Source organism: Helianthus annuus, chromosome 16 (assembly GCF_002127325.2).
Source record: "Helianthus annuus cultivar XRQ/B chromosome 16, HanXRQr2.0-SUNRISE, whole genome shotgun sequence".
Classification (NCBI taxonomy): domain Eukaryota; kingdom Viridiplantae; phylum Streptophyta; class Magnoliopsida; order Asterales; family Asteraceae; genus Helianthus; species Helianthus annuus.
Window position 1 is genome coordinate 2816934 of NC_035448.2, and position 20491 is coordinate 2837424.

Consider the following 20491-nt stretch of genomic DNA (forward strand, 5'->3'; position numbering starts at 1 on the left):
CAACTCTTGCCATACATTACCTCCGATCGGACCACAAACACCAAGCTTCGTCGCCTATCCTGAACTCTAGTCCACCCTTGCATCTTTTCTGTCACAATCAAACAATCGGAGTAACGGTTGTACTCTCCGAAAACAACCCCACCACTCTTGTAATGACAAAACCGACACCGGAAAATGGAATCCTTGTTATTCGATCAGTGTGTAGGAGCAGAAGAGAAGAGCGGACCTGTAATTGGGAAATAGAGCAAGAACTTTGTGGTTGATTTCATTGATCCTCTTCTTAATATGGGGTGGCCGGAAACGGATGTGGAAATTGAAAGAGGGACGATTGAATTGCACAAAATGATAATTACATTGAATGCTTCACAGCTGATGATGAGGATGAATGGGAGTGCAGAGGTAGAGATGGAACAAAATGGTAACAATTGGGCATTTTAACTAGCTTTTTATATGTGCATCTTAAAAAATTCATGAGAATTTATCATTTAGTATATGGGAAATGTATTATATAGTATTATAGATTACTACTGTTTTTCTTACTATTAAATTTACTAAATAATAAAGTAGTTATAGTTTTTTAACACACAGCATGTATACAACATAACTATTTATATTTGTTCTCGTTGTCTCAATTGAACACGTATGTTTATTTTTGGTTCATTCTATTTTCATACCCTTCAATTCTTATTTTCATACACTTTTCACTTTATCTCTCTCTATATATATTTATGTATATACATATAGAGATAGAGAAGAAGGGAAAAGATCAAATAGGAAGTTAATTTTCGCTAGGAAGGATAGGAAGCCATAGGATTATGACATGTGGCAAATTTTAAAATAAAGAGAAAGGGTATTTTAGTCAATCCAACTCCTTCTTCTTCCTTTTTCAAAACCCAGTAAATTCAAAAACCCACCATTTTCAAAACCCACCATCTTCAACTATTTCTTCACTTTCTAATCTCAATAATCACTACATTATAGTGCGATTTTCATCACCAATCAATGATTCAGAACCCGATCAACGTGTTCTTTAGCTTTTTTTGAAGAAAACCCAGTTTAATTTCATAAAAAAATCTCGTTTTTTCCGGTGATTTTGGAGATAATCACTCGATTCGTTCGATTCGAGCGTTGATAAGTGTTTCTATCATTCAAAATTTGTCAATTGATGAAGAAATCGGCTTCGATCCATGTAAGAAATTCTTTAATTTCATTTTCATGATCTGGGTTTTTGATTTAGTCATTGCGTTTTACAATCTTTGCGGGGGTCCGGGGGCGGCAGCCCCCGGTAGCGGGGTCCCAGGGGCGGCAGCCCCTGGCGGGGTCCAAGGGGCAGAGCCCCTGGCTGGGGTTGAGCTAAAAAGGAAAAGAAAATTTTTTTTTTCGATTAAATTGCTGTACTAAAAACGCATCAGAAAAATTAATTTTCCATAAATTGGCTCATTTCGAAGACAGTAATTCGTAGACAATTCAGACAGTTCACAGTGACACATTTTTTAGGTGTTTTCAGTCCATTGCGTTTTAGAATGAGTCATTTTTAAGTGTTTTCTGGCCATTGCGTTTTACATATAAGACATTTCTTTGTGTTTTTGGTGCATTGCGTTTTAGGTAAAACACATTTTTATGTGTTTTCTGGCCATTGCGTTTTACAAATAAGACATTTCTGTGTGTTTTCTGGCCATTGCGTTTTACATATAAGACATTTCTTTGTGTTTTTGGTGCATTGCGTTTTAGGTAGAACACATTTTTATGTGTTTTCTGGCCATTGCGTTTTACAAATAAGACATTTCTGTGTGTTTTTAGGCCATTGCGTTTTACAAATAAGTCATTTCTTTGTGTTTTTGGTGCATTGCGTTTTAGGTAAAACACATTTTTATGTGTTTTCTGGCCATTGCGTTTTACAAATAAGACATTTCTGTGTGTATTCTGGCCATTGCGTTTTACAAATAAGTCATTTCTTTGTGTTTTTGGTGCATTGCGTTTTAGAAAAATGTCATTTTTTAGGTTTTTTTTTTTCATTGCGTTTTACGTAACTAGTGGTTTTCTATTGCGTTTTACGCAACTGGGTTTTAAATTTTTTTTTTTAAAATATAGCAATAGTATACTCGTTTTAAAGATAAAAAAACGCTCGTTTTTTTGGTGCAATTTTTATAAAAAAATAATGTCGTATGAAAGAGTTATTAACGTTTAAAAAATGGGGGGGAATTGGAGGAGAAAGAAACTATTGGCTTGGATTGACTAGAATACCCTTGAACAAACTCACGCGCCTCTTTTATTCCTTTCAATTTCCCTGATTTAATCTTAGCCCTTGATTAACTTAATGGATGGTCAAGATCACTTCCTATCCTTCCTAGCCAAATAAACTTCCTATTGTATCTCCACCCTAGAGAAGAATGATGTGTGAATACTAACATCCTTATTTTTAATTTATTTTTTCAAACTAATTTTCAGGATGTGGTTTGCCTAAAATAGGCCTACCGTTACTTTCCTCTCACAAAATCACTATTCAATTTTTTTTTTTAATTTTAAACCTTTACCCTTTACACATTTGTCATCACATTTTTCATATCTAACACCAACATTTTTCCACTTTCAACTTTAGTTTCCTATACTTTTCATCTTTTACAAATTTGTCGTTATATGTTTCAGTCTAAATTTGTTAGTTAACACGCTGCAACGGGTGTGTATATAGTTCAACGTTTTTACGTCTATCTCTTTTGTGCGGTTTAACTACTCTGTCGTAACTTGCAGGTCCTAAGCCGACTTAGTTATTCTTTTCTATTTTTACGTTTTGGTCTAAGTTTTGCAAATTAACACACCACAACACGTGTACATGATTCAACGTTTACATCTACTACTGTTTGGTTTATCTGTCCCGCCGCAAAACGCGGGTCCTAAACATTAGTTTTATTAAAAAAACATGAGGTTTTAAGAAATAAAAAAAAATGTGTAACAGCTTTGACAACAAAACCAAACCAACCTCAAGATACCTCCTTCTCCTCTTCTTCTTCTTCCCTGTTTCTTTAAGCAATTTCCAGACACCCATCTCTCTCATTCTCTTTTCTATTCATCAAATCCCTAATTTCTAACCAAAAAACACATCTTCATCACACTCCACCAACTACCTTGTCTAATGACATTCCAACTATCTCTCTGCCCATTTAAGTAAAACATACCTTGTGGGTATTCACTCATTGCCCAAAAAGACTCTCCTTTTGCACTTCTTCTTCATTGATTCGAAGATATTATGAGTAATTCGAGTTGGGGTTTTCTTTTGCTGGTTTTTTCTGCTTTCTTTTTGAATCTTGATGCTTTTGAGCTTCGGAAAGGTCAAAAAACAGAGAGAATTTCAGGTTATTTGACTTTTTTTTTTTTAACTTTAATCCTTTTAATTACTATTTTTTGGTAGATTTATAATTGGTACTTATTAGGGGTATAATCAGATTTGGGGATTAGGGTTACATTTAAACTTCATTTGGGTCCTTGATCTGGGCTGATTTTGTGTTTTGAGATAGGGTTATTGCTGCCATTTAGAATTTAATGTTGAGTTATTTTGAAAATGCATAATCATTGGCTTGTAAAGCTGTTTACATGTTGTTTAAAGTTTCTATTTTGATATGATTTATATGATGAATAGATTTGTTCTTTTTCTATTATATGCATATTATGCAGAACTTAAGGTTGACTTGATAGAAAGTTATGTATGATCAATTGTATGGCCATAGTTGTCGATAGCAATTGCTTCGCTCGCTACAGCGAATAGCGTAGCGTATAGGTCTAGTCTCGCTATAGCCTTCGTAGCGATAGATAGCGATGGTAGCGACCTTTATTTTTATTTATTTATTTTTTTAAAATTAAATAGCAATTAAATATAGCTATAAAATAGCTGGATTTTTGGTTTTTATTAAATATACTTGTAACATAGCGTATATACCAGGGTATTTTAATATAATATACATATAATTTTTAATTTTTCTTTCTAGTTTATCGCTATTTATAAAATAGTGCCCGCTATTTATCGCTATTCGGTATGTAGCACATGGGTACCTTATTGCTATTTGTCGATATTCGCCATTAACAACTATGCGTACCGCGTACGGCGTTAGTTATTGTGAATTAAACTTAAAACTTCAATTAGTATATGTGGTATCAATGCATGTTTTCATTAAACTCGAAAAAAGAGGATTATGATTCAGGAATATCATTCTACCTCTAGATCATTCTAGAGTTAATTATTGTTTTCGTCCCTGTGGTTTGTCAAAAATCACTATTTCAGTCCATTAGTTTAAAAATTGCGATTTCAGTCCCTGTGGTTTCACTTTCGTAACCATTTCAGTCCACCTCGTAACCATTTCAGTCCCTGTACTTAACAGAATATCGGTGATGTTAACTATATAGGTCAATATTATCATTAAATGCATAATTGTGTGCTAATGCTAGTTCAAATTGTGCAATAATAGGTAGTGCTGGGGATGTATTGGAAGATGATCCCGTTGGAAGGTTAAAAGTATTTGTTTACGAGCTACCGAGCAAATACAACAAGAAAATATTACAAAAAGACCCTCGATGTCTTAACCACATGTTTGCTGCCGAAATTTATATGCACAGATTCCTTTTATCCAGTCCCGTTAGAACCCTTAATCCGGAGGAAGCCGATTGGTTTTACACGCCTGTTTACACTACTTGTGATTTAACACCGAATGGCCTCCCGTTACCTTTTAAATCACCAAGAATGATGAGAAGTGCTATTCAACTTATTTCTTCTAATTGGCCTTATTGGAATAGGACCGAAGGGGCCGATCACTTTTTCATTGTACCACACGATTTCGGTGCTTGTTTTCATTATCAGGTATCAATCTTTTCTTTCTCATTGTAGTCTTGAGTATAGGGGGGGGGGGGGGGGGGGCAGTATCAGGGCCGGTCCTGAGAATTCACGTGCCCTGTCTGAGCCCGGAAAAACGTGCCCCCTGGCGGACGGTGGTGGTTTCTACCGATCAAAGGCTTGCGCCTTTTGATCTTCGCTAATCGCTTTCGTTGATGCCTAATGCCTTACGTCGATGTGTTATCAAATGGGTTGGCTTTTTGCCGCTCATTGTTATTAACTTATTATTATCATTATTTATTTTAAACTAAAGTAGGTATGTGGCTAATAACTAATGGGCTTAAGTTATAAATTTTGAGATTGATAGTTTTAAATGGGCATAAGATATAAGTTTATGTGTTATATCGGCTTTGGGTCGGTTTGACCTTATTAGTAATTAGTGCGTCAAATTTGGTTAAAGAATTATACTATTATTTTCAATAACGATCTAACATTTTTAAATGAAATGATTAATATGACACTTAGGAAACTTTTGACCCGTTTGATTTTAGGCTATTTTTTTATTGTACACGTTTGACCCGTTAAGAGATAAAACATAACGCGAATCATAGTTGTCAATAGCGGCTATAGCTACCGCTATAGCGCGCTATGTAGCGAGGCGACCAAGTGTCGCTATCTGGGTCATAGCGACCAACCGCGTGAGGTTTTTTTTTTTTTTTTTTTTTTTTGATGTAAATAGCAATTAGATATAGCTATAATATAGTTGGATTTATAGGTTTTTGTTAAATATACATGTAAAATAGCATATATATTAAGGTATTTTGATATAATATGCATATAAAAATTTTCAAAATTCCTTTTCTAGTGTATCACTATTTATAAAATAGCGGTCGCTATTTGTCGCTATTCGCTATGTAGCATATAGGTCCATTGTCGCTATTTGTCGCTATTAACAACTATGACGCAAATCGATCCATTCATAGAGGCACCTTTGTGTTTATACTATTTCAAACAACCCCTTAGCGGGTGATGTTATGTTGATGCATTATTGAATTTTATTGTAGGAAGAAAAAGCTATTGAAAGAGGGATCCTTCCTCTACTCCAACGAGCTACATTGGTTCAAACTTTTGGTCAAAAGAATCACGTTTGTTTAAAAGACGGTTCAATCACAGTGCCCCCGTATGCACCTCCGCAAAAGATGCAATCTCATTTGATCCCTCCAAGTATTCCTCGATCCATCTTTGTCTACTTTAGAGGCTTGTTTTATGACGTTGGAAATGACCCCGAAGGTGGTTATTATGCAAGGTATGTGTCTTCTATATTCTTATAATTGTTAGTTAATGGGTCAAAATGGATAAAACGGACTGGGTTGATCTGCGACGTATTTTTTATCTATATTTTATTCATAAATAATTAATATATTAATACGATTACAAAAATGTTATTTAAATGGTGACTAGGGGTGCAAACGAGCCGAGCCGAGTCCGAGCTCGACCAGGCTCGAGCTCGTTTAACATATGAAAGCTCGAGCTCGAGCTCGGCTCGATTCGAGCTTTATTTCTAAAGCTCGAGCTTGGCTCGAAGGTAATTTTTCAAGCTCGAGCTCGGCTCGGGCTCGGCCCGTTTAGTTTTTATTAATTAATTTATATTAATTATAATTATTATTATAAATATAATTTAGTTATTTTTTATATTTATATAAATGGTAATTATTATTATATAAATATATATGTTTAATATATTAATAAAAAATATATAAACAGAAAGCTCGATTAGGCTCGTGAGCCGGCTCGAGCTCGATAAGCGAAGCTCGGGCTCGGGCTCGTTTACTAAACGAGCTTGTTTTTAGGCTCGGGCTGGAGCTCGAGCTCGCGCTCGTTTAAGCTCGGCTCGTTCGAGCTTTTTTTCGAGCCGAGCTCGAGTAGCTCGGCTCGTTTGCACCCCTAATGGTGACCCAACTTTCTTTGGTATAGAATTTTGGAATATGGAAATACACAAGGATACTTTAATCTTTAGTTAAAATTTATTTTTTTTAACCTGTTACTCCATATAGAAAGTTCATGGATGGTATTTTACTTCTCTATAGAAAGAGGTGGAATTTCGACCCATTGACTCATGAGTCATGAATCGGTCGGCTTGGGTTGTGTTTTTATCTTAAACTAGTGGGATTCCCCGCGCTTTGCGGCGAGAATTTGGTCAATATCGGTTTGCTTCTTTGTGATATACCGAAACTTGCTCTAGCAATTGAAAGAGAAGAGCCAAATGCCCAAATAGATGCCGACACATGTTTTACATTGATCGAAAGCATAGAAACAAATACTGGTACCGGTACGATACCAACAATTGCTATAGCTTACGATACTAAGATATTTTATTTTTAATACAACTCCGTTATCAACAACAATTATCAAATAAATAAATAAATAAATAATAAATACACATGTGTATCCAACTTTTTAAAAGTTAACGAACGCAAATTATTAAAGAAAAATCAAAATAAATGTAAACTAAATGGGTTAAAGATGTATATCATTTAAAGTATAAGATGTGAAAATGAAAGAAAAATAAATAAACAAAACAATCATTATATAATAAAATATACAGGATTAGGATCAAATACAAAGGATCCTAATTGTAAGAAGTGTAAGAAGGATTTATAGAGTGACAAGTGTCCAATAACCTAAAAAAACCCACTACACAAAAAACCCCACTACAAAAAAAAAAAAAAAACCTTAAACATTCACCACCACCAAAAACCTAAACCCCCACCCCCCCCCCCCAATCACCCACCCCTTTTTTTTTTTTTTTTGCCGAGGGGGTGGAGGGGTGGGGGTTTAGGTTTTTGGGTGGTGGTGGGGGTGGGTGTTTATTTTTTTTTAGATTTTTTTTAGGTTTTTGGGGGGTGGGGGGGGGGGGGTTAGGTTTTTGGGGGTGGGGGGGGGTTTAGGTTTTTTTGGTGAGGTATAGTTTTTTTTTGCCGTGGGGGGGGGGGTAGGTTTTTTGTGGTGATGTAGTGGGTTTAGTTTTAGGTTATTGGACACTTGTCACTCTATAAATCCTTTTTACACTTCTTACAATTAGAAGCCTTTGTAGAATAACTTGACCCATAATATACAATAGTTATATATAGCAAGTACACAATCTTATATCAATAAAAAATAAAACTATAGAGTAATATGTGAATTTAAAAAAACTTATCTTTTATTCTCTCTAAGAAAATAAAGTGATGGTTTTATAATCTTTCAGAGGAGCAAGAGCAGCAGTGTGGGAAAACTTCAAAGACAACCCTCTATTCGACATCTCAACAGAACATCCAACGACATACTATGAAGACATGCAAAGAGCCGTTTTCTGCTTATGTCCACTCGGGTGGGCCCCATGGAGCCCGCGGCTAGTTGAAGCAGTTATATTCGGGTGCATTCCAGTCATCATAGCGGATGACATCGTCTTGCCTTTCGCTGACGCAATTCCATGGGAAGACATCGGAGTTTACGTTGACGAAAAAGACGTTCCGAATTTGGACGCCATTTTGACGTCGATTCCAACCGAAGTCATTTTACGAAAACAACGATTGCTTGCTAATCCTTCGATGAAACAAGCTATGTTGTTCCCGCATCCCGCTCAACCGGGTGACGCGTTCCATCAAATCTTGAACGGTCTCGCCCGTAAACTACCGCACGATAAGAGCGTTTATTTGCGGAAAGGAGAGAAGGTTTTGAACTGGACCGCCGGCCCTTTAGCTGATCTGAAGCCATGGTAGCTTCTAAAAAAGTTTCGTTTTCGAGTTTATACAATGTTCGGTTATAAGCAAAATCATGGGCCGAAATCATGAACTGGTGGAGGGATTTTTGTTGGGTTTTAGTATATTTACAGTGTAGATCTCAAAGCAAATTGATTATTTTTGAATCTTATAGACTTTGCATCTTTGTTCGTGTTAGCATCTTGCCACCATATGACAATGAGACATTAACATCATTACACGGTCTTCACATGTATGTGTCGGTTTCATTATAGCTCTGGCGGCATATTGATCTAACTGATCGGCCCGATCTTACAAAGCGTTTGCTCGCCAAAGAGGGTAAGCAAGCATGGGCGTTTTTCACCGCTTTTGACCAGTTTCAATGGTGACCGCTTTGCTTAAATGAGTGAGACTGGTTTTCGGGCTTCTCATAATATATTAGTTAAATAAAACATAGAGTTAATAGCCAAAATGGTCCCTGAGGTTTGCTTACTTTTGCCACTTTAGTCCAAAATCCAAAATTTTTAAATCTGGGTCCCTGAGGTTTGCATTTTGTTGCCATTTTAGTCCAAATTTCAAAAACTCTCTTTTTTGACTGTTGCAACCAGCCTATTTTGTCCTTTTGTGCAGGGGTATTTTGGTCATTTTAATGAGTTATTATAACAAACTCAGATCAAGAACCCAGAATACCCCTGCGCAAAAGGACAAAATAGGCTGGTTGCAACAGTCAAAAAGGGGGTTTTTGAAATTTGGACTAAAATGGCAACAAAATGCAAACCTCAGGGACCCAGATTTAAAAATTTTGGATTTTGGACTAAAGTGGCAAAAGTGAGCAAACCTCGGGGACCATTTTGGCTATTAACTCTAAAACATAATATAAACCTATAAATCACTTGATTTATATAAAATTACTTCACTAAATCCACTACCTAGTGGACCAAGCATTTTTACCGGGCCACTTGAACTTCACTAATGAGCTGCGACTCGACCCGACCCAACCCGGATCAGGAGAAATGGAAAAAGGAATGTTAGCATACGATACATTGTATCATCAAATTATAACTATTCTTCCATATAATGCGCAATCAGAAATGTATCTCGCGCCTTTCAGCAAAGAATTTGCCACTAATACGCATATCTGGAATCAACGAAAGCCACACTGCTGTATCAGCACCCTCTTCAGGTGTAACCTGGCCCGCCCAACCTGTCATGGCGGTCTTGACCCAACCTGGACAGTAACAGTTGACGTAAATCTTTTCACCTTCGGGTCGACCCGCTAGTTCCCGGGCCACTACCCTTGTGTATGCGTTGATCGCCATTTTTGACAGTGAGTAATCTGTGTTGTTTTGAGGCCATCCTCCAGTGGTCCAACTCCCATCTTTCACTTGTTCCAGAAACTTGTTCAGTGTACCGTCAATTAACTCTTCGGATAGCGAGTCAACATCTTCTAGTTGTTGTCTTAATGCATCATCAGAAATCCTCTAGCATCAAATTTTATAATTATAGTCGAGTAAAATAATTTTTAGAATAAATAGTTGAGTAAAATGCCACTTTCGACCCTGAGGTTTGGACCGTTTTGCGACTTTCGTCCAAAGGTTTGTTTTTCCACATCTGGATCTAGAAGGTTTTAATTCTTGCCATTTTCATCTGGCTCGTTAACTCCATCCATCTCCGTTAAGTCAGGGGTATTTCTGTCCTTTTTGTTAAGTTAAAGGGCAATTCGGTCTTTTTTAGGGGTATTCGGTTGTTTTACATAAAGTGAAAAAGACCGAATTGCTCAATTGCCTTTTAAGTTAACAAAAAAGACGGAAATACCCTTCACTTAACGAAATATAATGGATGGAGTTAACGAGCCGGATGAAAATGACAAGATTTCAAACCTTTTGGATCCAGATGCGGAAAAACAAACCTTTGGACGAAAGTCGCAAAATTGACCAAACCTCAGGGACGAAAATGACATTTTACTCCAAATAATTACAGATTTTGTCTACACACATTTTTCCTGCCATTAAGTCTTCCTAATCGCGAGCTCACTGTAACAATTCGAGCGCCTGCGTGGTTAGGCTTCATCAACGGAATTGCAGCTTTGATCATATTCTTGGACCCCGTATAATTAATGGTGATAACTTTTTCAGCATATTCAACAGAATTCTCCGACCCGATATTATAATTGAATCCTGCATTGTTTATCTGTAAAAACCTCAAAAAATAAGGAAAAACAATATTGAACTCATATTTATTAAGTAAAATGAGATGTGAGTAGTGTTGATATGATATTACCAGAATATCTATACCACCATAGTTTTCTTTTATCCAAGAACAAAACGTGTCGATTGATTGTTGATCTATAACATCGAGTTGATGGAATACCACTTTTAAGCCGCCTTCTTGTAGGACTTTTGCGGATTCTTCACCTACAGCAGTCTCTCTTGAAGTAAGAACAACGGTTAATCCTTGCAATCCAAGCTGGTGTGCGATTTCAAATCCGATTCCTCGATTTGCACCAGTTACGACAGCTATAGTTTCAGCAGACCACCACCTACAGTTTATACATTAATTAAACTCTAGTTACAACCTTTATTACCTATGATTTCATGTTATCCATCGAATTAGCACTACTACATACAGTAATCATGACACAAACAGAAGATTAAAAGCTTTTATTTGTAATTAATTCCTGAAAATAATGAATTTAAACGGATATCCAAATGTGTGATGTATCCTAAAAGCCGTTGCAAATTTGAAGGCAACAATTATCATTCATATTGATTTGATTTATAAAAAAAAGTTCTAGTTATATGTCATGATTATACAACTTGTTGGAAATTTAGTGAAAATGAGTTTTTTCACTAAATATTTTGGACATCAATAATATTTATATATGTGTTGTATAAATAATTATTTATGGGTTTGTGTTCAAACTATGTCCAAATAGAGCTAAGATGAATGAGATATCGAAGCTTGAAGTTGTATGTTTGGAACAAACAAAGATGAGAAAAATGGATTGAGATTTGTCACCTTGTCCCACATAGGTGGAATGACAAAACTTAAAGTGGTATATAAGGAGGAGCACTCCTTGAAGGCAAACACTAGTGGGGACCAAAGGGTGCACCGCACCTGCACATATGCGCGCGTGATGTGGGCTATAAGCACAATGTGGTGCGTTTTGAACTTCGCACGCCGCCTTTGTATTTTTGCCCATGAGCGCGTGGTCAGATACATGGCAGGACCGCTTATAGCGCACCCTTGGGTGGCGTAGGTGGATGCCTTGGCATGGCGCATGGCGCATGTCATTGGCTATGGCGAAGACTGCAAGTGGCGCACGAATATGGATGGCACATAACCAGGTGGCGTCCTGGTATGCGTAGTGGCATCCAATTAGCGCGTGGTGCAAAAAGGTGTGTCTCCGCAGAAGCGTAGTGTAGGCTCAACTAAGGCGCGCCTGCATGCGCACTAGACCGTTCAAACCAGTCTACTTACTAGAGAGTTAATGTTAGACGGTTTCCACTGGTGCCATAAGTTGAATGGCAGTTTTGTTTTTACTACCACTTAATATCTATTAATTTAGAGTTTAAACTCTTGTTATTACAAGATTAATTATCTTGTTAATTACAAGATTAAAGACCTTGTTTATGACAAACATTAAGGGGTTGAATGAGTCTTGATGTATCTCTTTATAAAATGAATATTGTTTATTCATTTGAGGATAAGGAAAGATACTCAAGAGCAATCTCTACATCTTATGAGATTTTAGAGAAGAGCATTCTCTAAATTATTCACAACTTCATATTTCCATCAACAATTCTAAACACCCTGATACCCGGTGTGATCTCGGGCGTGAGTGCCATCTCCGGCAGTACACATACTGTTCCGGTTGTTGTACCCTGGGAGACAGACCGTCTGAGAGGAGGCGCGGAATCTGTTTTAAGGGAAGCGTGTCGAACACGTGCCTCAACCAAAAGCGTCAACCATATTTTGCTTGTCTTGCAGCGGAGTTTCGTATAAGAATGTGCGGTTGCAGTTCTTCTAAAGACATCGACTTGGATCAAGATTGGTACAATTAAATTGTATATTACTTTTATTTACTTAGTTTATGTAACCGGTATTGTACTAGAATAGTTTCCCACAAATAACGATAGTCTCGTTATTATATATTTTGTAATATATTTTAATAAAAAGTGAACCTAATTCCTACACAACTATACATGTTCAAGCTAACGATTCCGTTTCTGTGTCCTTAGATTCAGTGACAGATGCAGGATTTTATTCTAATGGGTTCTTTTTGGTAAATTCTCTTTAATTCTCACTAATGTTTTCTAAATTCTACAAAGTTCTCACTAATTTTTTCCGTTTTTTCCAAACGCGCTGGGTTTCTGGGAACCCACAAATGTTGGCTGGATCCGCCCCTGCTTAGATTACATTTTCCTACAATAATTCTATCTGCAATTGGATCTAAACAAACCTATTGCCTTCTATAATCAGATACATCCATACAAATTCCAAAGGATTCATGCTGAAACACGAATTTAAATACTAATACAAGCCATACATTCCAATAATTATCCGCAATTGGATCTATACAAATCTATCGCCTTCAATAATCAGATACATCTGTACATATTCCAAAAGATTTATACTCAAACTCTGATTCGTGTCATACGTTCCAATAATTTCATCTGCAACTAGATCTATACACACCTATCTCCTTCAATAATCAGATACATTCGTACGAATTCTTAATAATTCATGCACAAAATCAAATTTAATTACTAGTTCGCGCCATAACTCCCAATAATTTCATCTGCAACTAGATCTATACAAACTTTTCACCTTCTACTCCGATCCATCCGTACAAATTCCGAAGAATTCATGCTCAAACTCTAAGTTAAATACTAATTCACGTCATACGTTCAGATAATTTCATCTGCAACTAGATCTATACAAATCTATCTCCTTCAATAACCAGATACATCCGTACAAATTCTGAAAAATTCATGCTCCTACACGTCATACTTTCCAATAATTTCATCTCCAGTAGGATCCATTCGAACCTATGGCCTTCAATAATCAGATACATCCGTATAAATTCTGAAAAAGTCATGCTCAAACTCTAATTTGAATACTAATTCACGCCATCACGGCATGTCATACATTCCAATAATTTCATCTACAATTTGATCTGTACAAACCTATATCCTTCAATAATCAGAATAATAATTTATGCTCAAACTCGAATTTGTTTACTAATTCACTCATCTGCAATCGGATCTATACAAACTTAACTCCTTCAACAATCAAATACATCCGTACAAATTCCGAACAATTCATGCTCAAATTCAAATATTAATTCGCGTCACAACTCACAAACTACAATTTCTAACAGTAACACTATCTATAATTTGAAATTAACACGTAGTAATGAGTATCTAGAACGAATTCATACCTCTGATGATCTGAATAAGGAATCGAACGGATTAAAGAGATCTCTTGACGACGTTTCTCTCTACGTTCCTTCGCTCGCTCCTTTTTATCCATTTGTTTCTCTGTATTATCCATTGCACGATGAGTTGAGATCAGATCGGATCAGATTTGGATTATGAGTTTGTTATTAATCTACAGATGTTAGAGAGAGAAACAAGAGAGCGGATGAGGATGATTTGAGAGAGAGAGAAGCATGCATGCAACCGTTAACTTCTCCGGTGAATATGGTTGTTGTTGATCTCCTATTCTGCGAATTTACAGTTTTCACCCCTCAGTATATTATTGTTGTCTCTTAATACCCCTTAAACAAGCTGAAACGACCCGAGCTTAAATGAGCTCGAGCTCAAGCTTAAAAACAAGCTCGTTTAGCCAACGAGCCAAGCCTGAGCTTCGCTTATCAAGCTCAAGCCGGGTCGAAAGGCATAACCAGCCCAGTGTTTATACTTTATATAATCTCTTAACTAATATATTAAATATATATTTAAATAATATTAATCATTATTTATAGAATTATAAAATTGCTAAATTATATATAAAATAATAATTATAATTAATAAATGAAAAAACAAGCTGAGCTCGAGCTTTAAAAACAAAGCTCTAATAGAGTCGAGCTTGAGCTTTTATAAGTTAAAAGAGCTCGGGCTCAGCTCGACTCATTTACACCCCTAATGAATACAAATAGGCTTCAAATATTTACACACCTCTAATAGATCTTTTGACACCCTAACACCTATACGAGTCGTATAGGAATGTCTGGTGGCTGCCCTATACGAGTTGTATAGAGTCTCGTATTTGTGACACTAGCTATGTGACAGGTAGTCTTTGTGGGGTGAGGTGTGTGTCTATATATGACTCTTATACCATGTACGACTCATATAGAGGGCGTGGAAAGATCCTTTAGCTCCTACAAATATTGATACAAATGTTTGAATAATTGATTTGATGTAGTGTTTGGTTCGGATCTTCGTGTGTACATGACGTTGATGTGAAAGTAAGTCGAGGAATACTTAACGTAGTAATACTAGATGTCTGAGATATTGAATTTATGTGAAAGCAATTTCGCGCGAACTCACAGGCTGACCCAGCAATAAGGAGACCGGGGGAAGCATAACCGGCCCGGACCAAATTCGAACTTGAGTGCTTACTGTGGCAAACACCTCGGCCCTTTAACCAACACTAGGCTACACACCTGGGTGCTTGGAAATTTTATATCATTCGGAAGGTGAAACTTCAACCCACTTTGGATTTCAATCTAATACAGATCTAAACTTGATACATGTAAAAGGGTCTTGCAATCCATATATAAAGCATATATGTTTACATTTAAAAAAACATCCTAATATACTCTTGGTACACAATTAGCTCAAGTCCATTATGGGTTTCGGCATGGATTGAAATGGGCTTTTAGGCCCATATAGGCATATACGTCTGGTACACAGCATTTAGCTAACCGAACGTATTGTTATTGCTTGCAATTATATATCTCTAAGCTTTAAAGAAAATGAGAAAGATGCAAAGTTGTAAAAATAGCATCACATCCTTTTCTTCTTTTTAAAGTAATATCAGGAATCTAATATATTAATAATATGGATATAGTATAAAAAATATATATCTCTACGTAAAACGAAGCTTGAAAGAAAATAAGAAAGATGCAAAGTTGTAAAAATAGCATCACATCCTTTTCTTCTTTTTAAAGTAATATTAGGAATCTGATATATTAATAATATGGATATAGTATAAAAAATATATATCTCTACGTAAAACAGTAAAACGAAGCTTGAAAGAAAATAAGAAAGATGCAAAGTTGTAAAAATAGCATCACATCCTTTTCTTCTTTTTAAAGTAATATTAGGAATCTGATATATTAATAATATGGATATAGTATAAAAAATATATATCTCTACGTAAAACGCAGCTTGAAAGAAAATAAGAAAGATGCAAAGTTGTAAAAATAGCATCACATCCTTTTCTTCCTTTTAAAGTAATATTAGGAATCTGATATATTAATAATATGGATATAGTATAAAAGATACATATCTCTACGTAAAACGAAGTTTGAAAGAAAATAAGAAAGATGCAAAGTTGTAAAAATAGCATCACATCCTTTTCTTCTTTTTAAAGTAATATTAGGAATATGATATATTAATAATATGGATATATTATAAAAATATATATCTCTACGTAAAACGAAGCTTGAAAGAAAATAAGAAAGATGCAAAGTTGTAAAAATAGCATCACATCCTTTTCTTCTTTTTAAAGTAATATTAGGAATCTGGTATATTAATAATATATGGATATAGTATAAAAAAAGTATATATCTCTACGTAAAACCTTGAAAGAAAATAAGAAAGATGCAAAGTTGAAAAAATAGCATCACATCTTTTTCTTCTTTTTAAAGCAATATTAGGAATCTAATATATTAATAATATGGATATAGTATAAAAGATATATATCTCTGTCCTCGACGAGCGGTGCTCTCGACTACCTACTGAGCTAAAAGGCCACTTTCATCACCCACAACATACCCTGATTCTTCATTCAAAAACCCCTGGTAAGTTTTTCGGGGTTTTCAATTGTCATATTTGTGCATTACCTTGCAACGGATTTGTCTACTATTGTGAGGAATGCAAATACAACATTGATGTTAAATGTGCCTTCTTACCTGAAGAAATCACGCATACTTCGCACCTAAATCACCTCCTTTCTAGAGTTTATTGCACAGGCATGCGCAGGTGTTGTATGTGTTGGGGTGATATGAATGGTCTTTTGTTTAGTTGCCAATTTGCCATACTTGTGATTATTTTTATATACGCTCCAATTGTGCTTTGTTAGACAACTACGCACAAGTGTGACAAGCACATCATGAAGCTGAGTTACTTCCCTATTGAAAACCATAAGAGTGAATATTTTTGTGAAATTTGCGAGCAAGAGTTTGATCCTGAATTTTCATTTTATCATTGTCATGAGTGTATGCAATCTATTCATACAGCTTGTGCTCCGTCAACACTTCGGTATGTAACATATACGATGAGAGGGTACCCTCGTGACAATGCCATTCATAAATTTGTGAATGTGAAGTTTGGGGGCAGATATGAGAATACTAAAGTGCATCCACACCCCCTTTCATTCTTTCAAGGGATTGCAGACGATGGTGAATGTGCCGGCCATGATTGTGATGAAAAAGATCTCCAGTATGATCTTTTAAGTGTTTAGATTATAAATTTGAACTTCATTACGAGTGTTGTGAACGTATGAGTAGTAGATATATATAAAATTGGCCTGTACTTGTGTATCATGTTTTGTTTTACTTTATATGTGAAAGATGTTGTAATAAACAAACTCCATTATATCATGTTGTTAATGACTAATACCATTGCAAGGTACGGGACTTGTCCCACATCGGTTGTATGGGCAACTGATGTGGGGTTTATATACCAAATGGGCTCTCTCACCCACCAGACTAGTCTTTTGGGTTGTGTTCTCATGTTTGGTATGTAACACATGTGTTCACTTTTGTTATTCATCTTTGTTTACTTTCAATATTTTGATTCTCAACCCCTGTTCCATTGGGCTGATGAAAATAAAATTAGTTTGCTTGAAGGTGATGTATTTGTGTGCAATTATGGTGGTGGATCATCATGCTATTAAAAAGTATAGATACAATTTAGTTAAGTCCAGTAACTTTGGTAAAATTTTGATTGGATATATGTATTATATTTTGTGTAAACCTGCATGTGTAAATTAAGGATGTTGTTGAAAAGTCAAGGGCATATGAGTATAGAAAGTCATTGAATTTAATGGAAAAGGATAGTGGGCCGAGGGGTGTCAGTTGCATCGCATATAGTTATTGGCCAATTGTGAGGTCCAATACTAATTTAGAATGCATATAGTTAGTGGCCAATTGTGAGGTCCAATAAGAGTTTAGAAGGTATATAGTTGGTGCCCAAGTTACACGTAAATTTTGAATAAATGTTTGAAGATCATGTATGTGAAGTTTAATGATGAAGAAATTTGCGAATTGTTATTTGAGAATCTGTACATGAGATGGGCCGCAAAGTAGTTGTGGTGTGTGGGCTGAATACAAGATTAACGGGTCGAATATGTTAGGCCAAATTGTCATTTAAGTGCAAATTAGTTAACCAATGTTGCTGGTTAATATAATATCATTGTATGATGAGAGTTTTGTTCGTAAACTAACTTGGACGTGTTCGATCACTGTTTTATTAATAAACAACTAGTATTAGTGATATGTGTATGGTTTATTGATTATTAATTAAGATGTGCAAAGTCACGTAAACACTTGGGTTTTATAGCTAGTTGGACCATACACTTGTAAACGGGTCGCATAATTAATTGGGCTTCATGTTTTTGGGACCGTGAATGGTAGTGAATTTTCGTACAACCTACTTAACTGGTTAGACTAGTGTAAGGGATGATGAATGCCGTTACTTGTATTTGTGCACAATCTGATGATTTCATGTGAAAGGATATGTGCTTGATTTGTATGCAAACTGACTATTACGTGCAAATATCATAGGGTTTGGTTGACCACTTGTGTTAAAACTGGTAATTAATTCTACCGAGCAAATCAAAGGTGAGTTCATCTCTCTCTTGAGCATGCGTCCCGGTGGTTGGGACAGTCTTTGGGTATCCCTAAGGGGGATTGGTTTTGGGCAAATCTGGGAATGTTGGATAATATACTCTTCCTATCACCTTTAAAGTCCCTCCGTGTTGTTTGGTTACCTAGGTGGTAACATGGTATTAGTTAGTAGCGCTACTTAGGTTTGGCAACCTCACCCCGTATCTGGGAGGACGGGTGTTGAACTAATGACCTAGCCATGACCAATGCTTTGATAGGAGCATTGGAGAAAGGGCAAAACAATCAGAAGCCGTCTTGTATTGGGGTATTATCAACATTGTTTTCAACATTACTTTCGGAATTAAATTCAATGGATTAACTAAACACTTGGTAACCAACGTTTTGTAAAACTATGAACTCACCAGCGTTGTCTGATACACTTGTTGCATGCTCGCAGGTCGTTAGGTATCTTGGATTTGGGGAACTTGCTGTCTGGAATAGCTGGAGTGGTCATGGGTCGACAGGAAGGATTTATGTGACTGATTTCTTGATATTATACTTTGGTTTTGAAACAGTTTAATTTCGTTTACTAATTGCTTCCGCTGAACTTATTGATTTTCGTTTAAAACTTGTTGAGGATGTTTTTTATTAATAATGGGGATTTTATTTATAACTTGTATGGGTTCAATGTAATTGGTGGCTCGTTATTGGTATGTCACACGCCTAACAGGGACACTCCCTATGTGGTAATTTGGGGGTGTGACAATACCGGTTTTTTTGGTGGATCAATTTCGGGTCGGGAGCCAGTTTGTCGGGCTCAAACCCGTTTTTTGTACACTGCTATCTATGTAAAGCAAATCCATGATACGTTTAGATCTTTAAAAGTCTAATATTTCTCATACACAATTAGCTTAGGTCCATATATATAATGGGTTCTACATGGATTGATATGGGCTATTAGGCCCATAAATTCCTGATACACATAACCTGACGGAACGTATTGTCGTTTTGATATCCCTGTCAAAAGAAGTGTGTGGAAGAAAATAAAAAGATTTAACTGTCATTTTCGTCTCTATAGTTTGGTGGAAAATTCCACTTCAGTCCAAAAAAATTTGCGCCAGTTCCGTTCTCAACATTTTTGAAACGTGTCACTTCAGTCCAAAAAGATAACGCCTTGCGCCAGTTCCATCCTCAACGTTTTTAACGACGCGTTATCTTTTTGGACTGAAGTGGCACGTTTCAAAAATGTTGAGTACGGAATTGGCGTAATTTTTTTTTGACTGAAGTGGCATTTTCCACCAAACTACAGGGACACAATTAACTCTAAGAAGATGCAAAGTTGTAAAAATAGTATCACGTTCTTTTCTTTCCTTGCAAGTAATATTGGGAATCTAGAGTTAATTTCCAAAATCGTCCCTGAGGTTTGGGCACGTTTGTCATTTTCGTCCAAAATGACACTTTTGTACCAAATCGCCCCCAACGTTTGTAACTTCTTGTAATTTTCATCCAAACCACTAACTTAATTTATTTTTTCTGTTAAGTTGAGGATATTTGGATGAAACTGACAAATATAAAACCACAGGGACGATTTTCGCAATTTACTCAAACCCTTTTTAATTTCTTTTATTTAATTCTTTTTGTTACATATATAATAAAAAAAATATACGTGGAGTTTTTAGAAAAAAAAAATTAATAGTTTTGTCACATAATTTTTATAAATTTTCATCCAAATCACTAACTCAGTTTATTTTTTCTGTTAAGGTGAAAAATGTTTTAAATTTTATAAATCAAGTCAGAATTTAATTTACAGCTTCTTTATATAAATCAGTTTTATAAAGAGAAAACGTCATTGGTGTGACACATAACAATCGA

The 20491-nt window shown here is 35.8% G+C and overlaps 2 protein-coding genes across 2 annotated transcripts; one reads left to right on the forward strand and one right to left on the reverse strand.

Moving 5' to 3' along the window:
* The first annotated feature begins 2957 nt into the window (after positions 1–2957).
* On the forward strand, positions 2958–8757 carry LOC110915356 (probable beta-1,4-xylosyltransferase IRX10L). Its single transcript, XM_022160037.2, has 4 exons — positions 2958–3350; positions 4458–4846; positions 5884–6125; positions 8067–8757. The coding sequence occupies exons 1-4, from the start codon at positions 3245–3247 to the stop codon at positions 8578–8580; spliced, it is 1251 nt and encodes a 416-aa protein (XP_022015729.1). The 5' UTR covers positions 2958–3244; the 3' UTR covers positions 8581–8757.
* A 751-nt stretch (positions 8758–9508) lies between these two features.
* LOC110917661 (carbonyl reductase [NADPH] 1) lies at positions 9509–14279 on the reverse strand. Its single transcript, XM_022162141.2, has 4 exons — positions 14003–14279; positions 10840–11098; positions 10555–10749; positions 9509–10040 (listed from the first exon to the last, which is right to left on the reverse strand). The coding sequence occupies exons 1-4, from the start codon at positions 14113–14115 to the stop codon at positions 9645–9647; spliced, it is 963 nt and encodes a 320-aa protein (XP_022017833.1). The 5' UTR covers positions 14116–14279; the 3' UTR covers positions 9509–9644.
* Positions 14280–20491: the final 6212 nt, after the last annotated feature.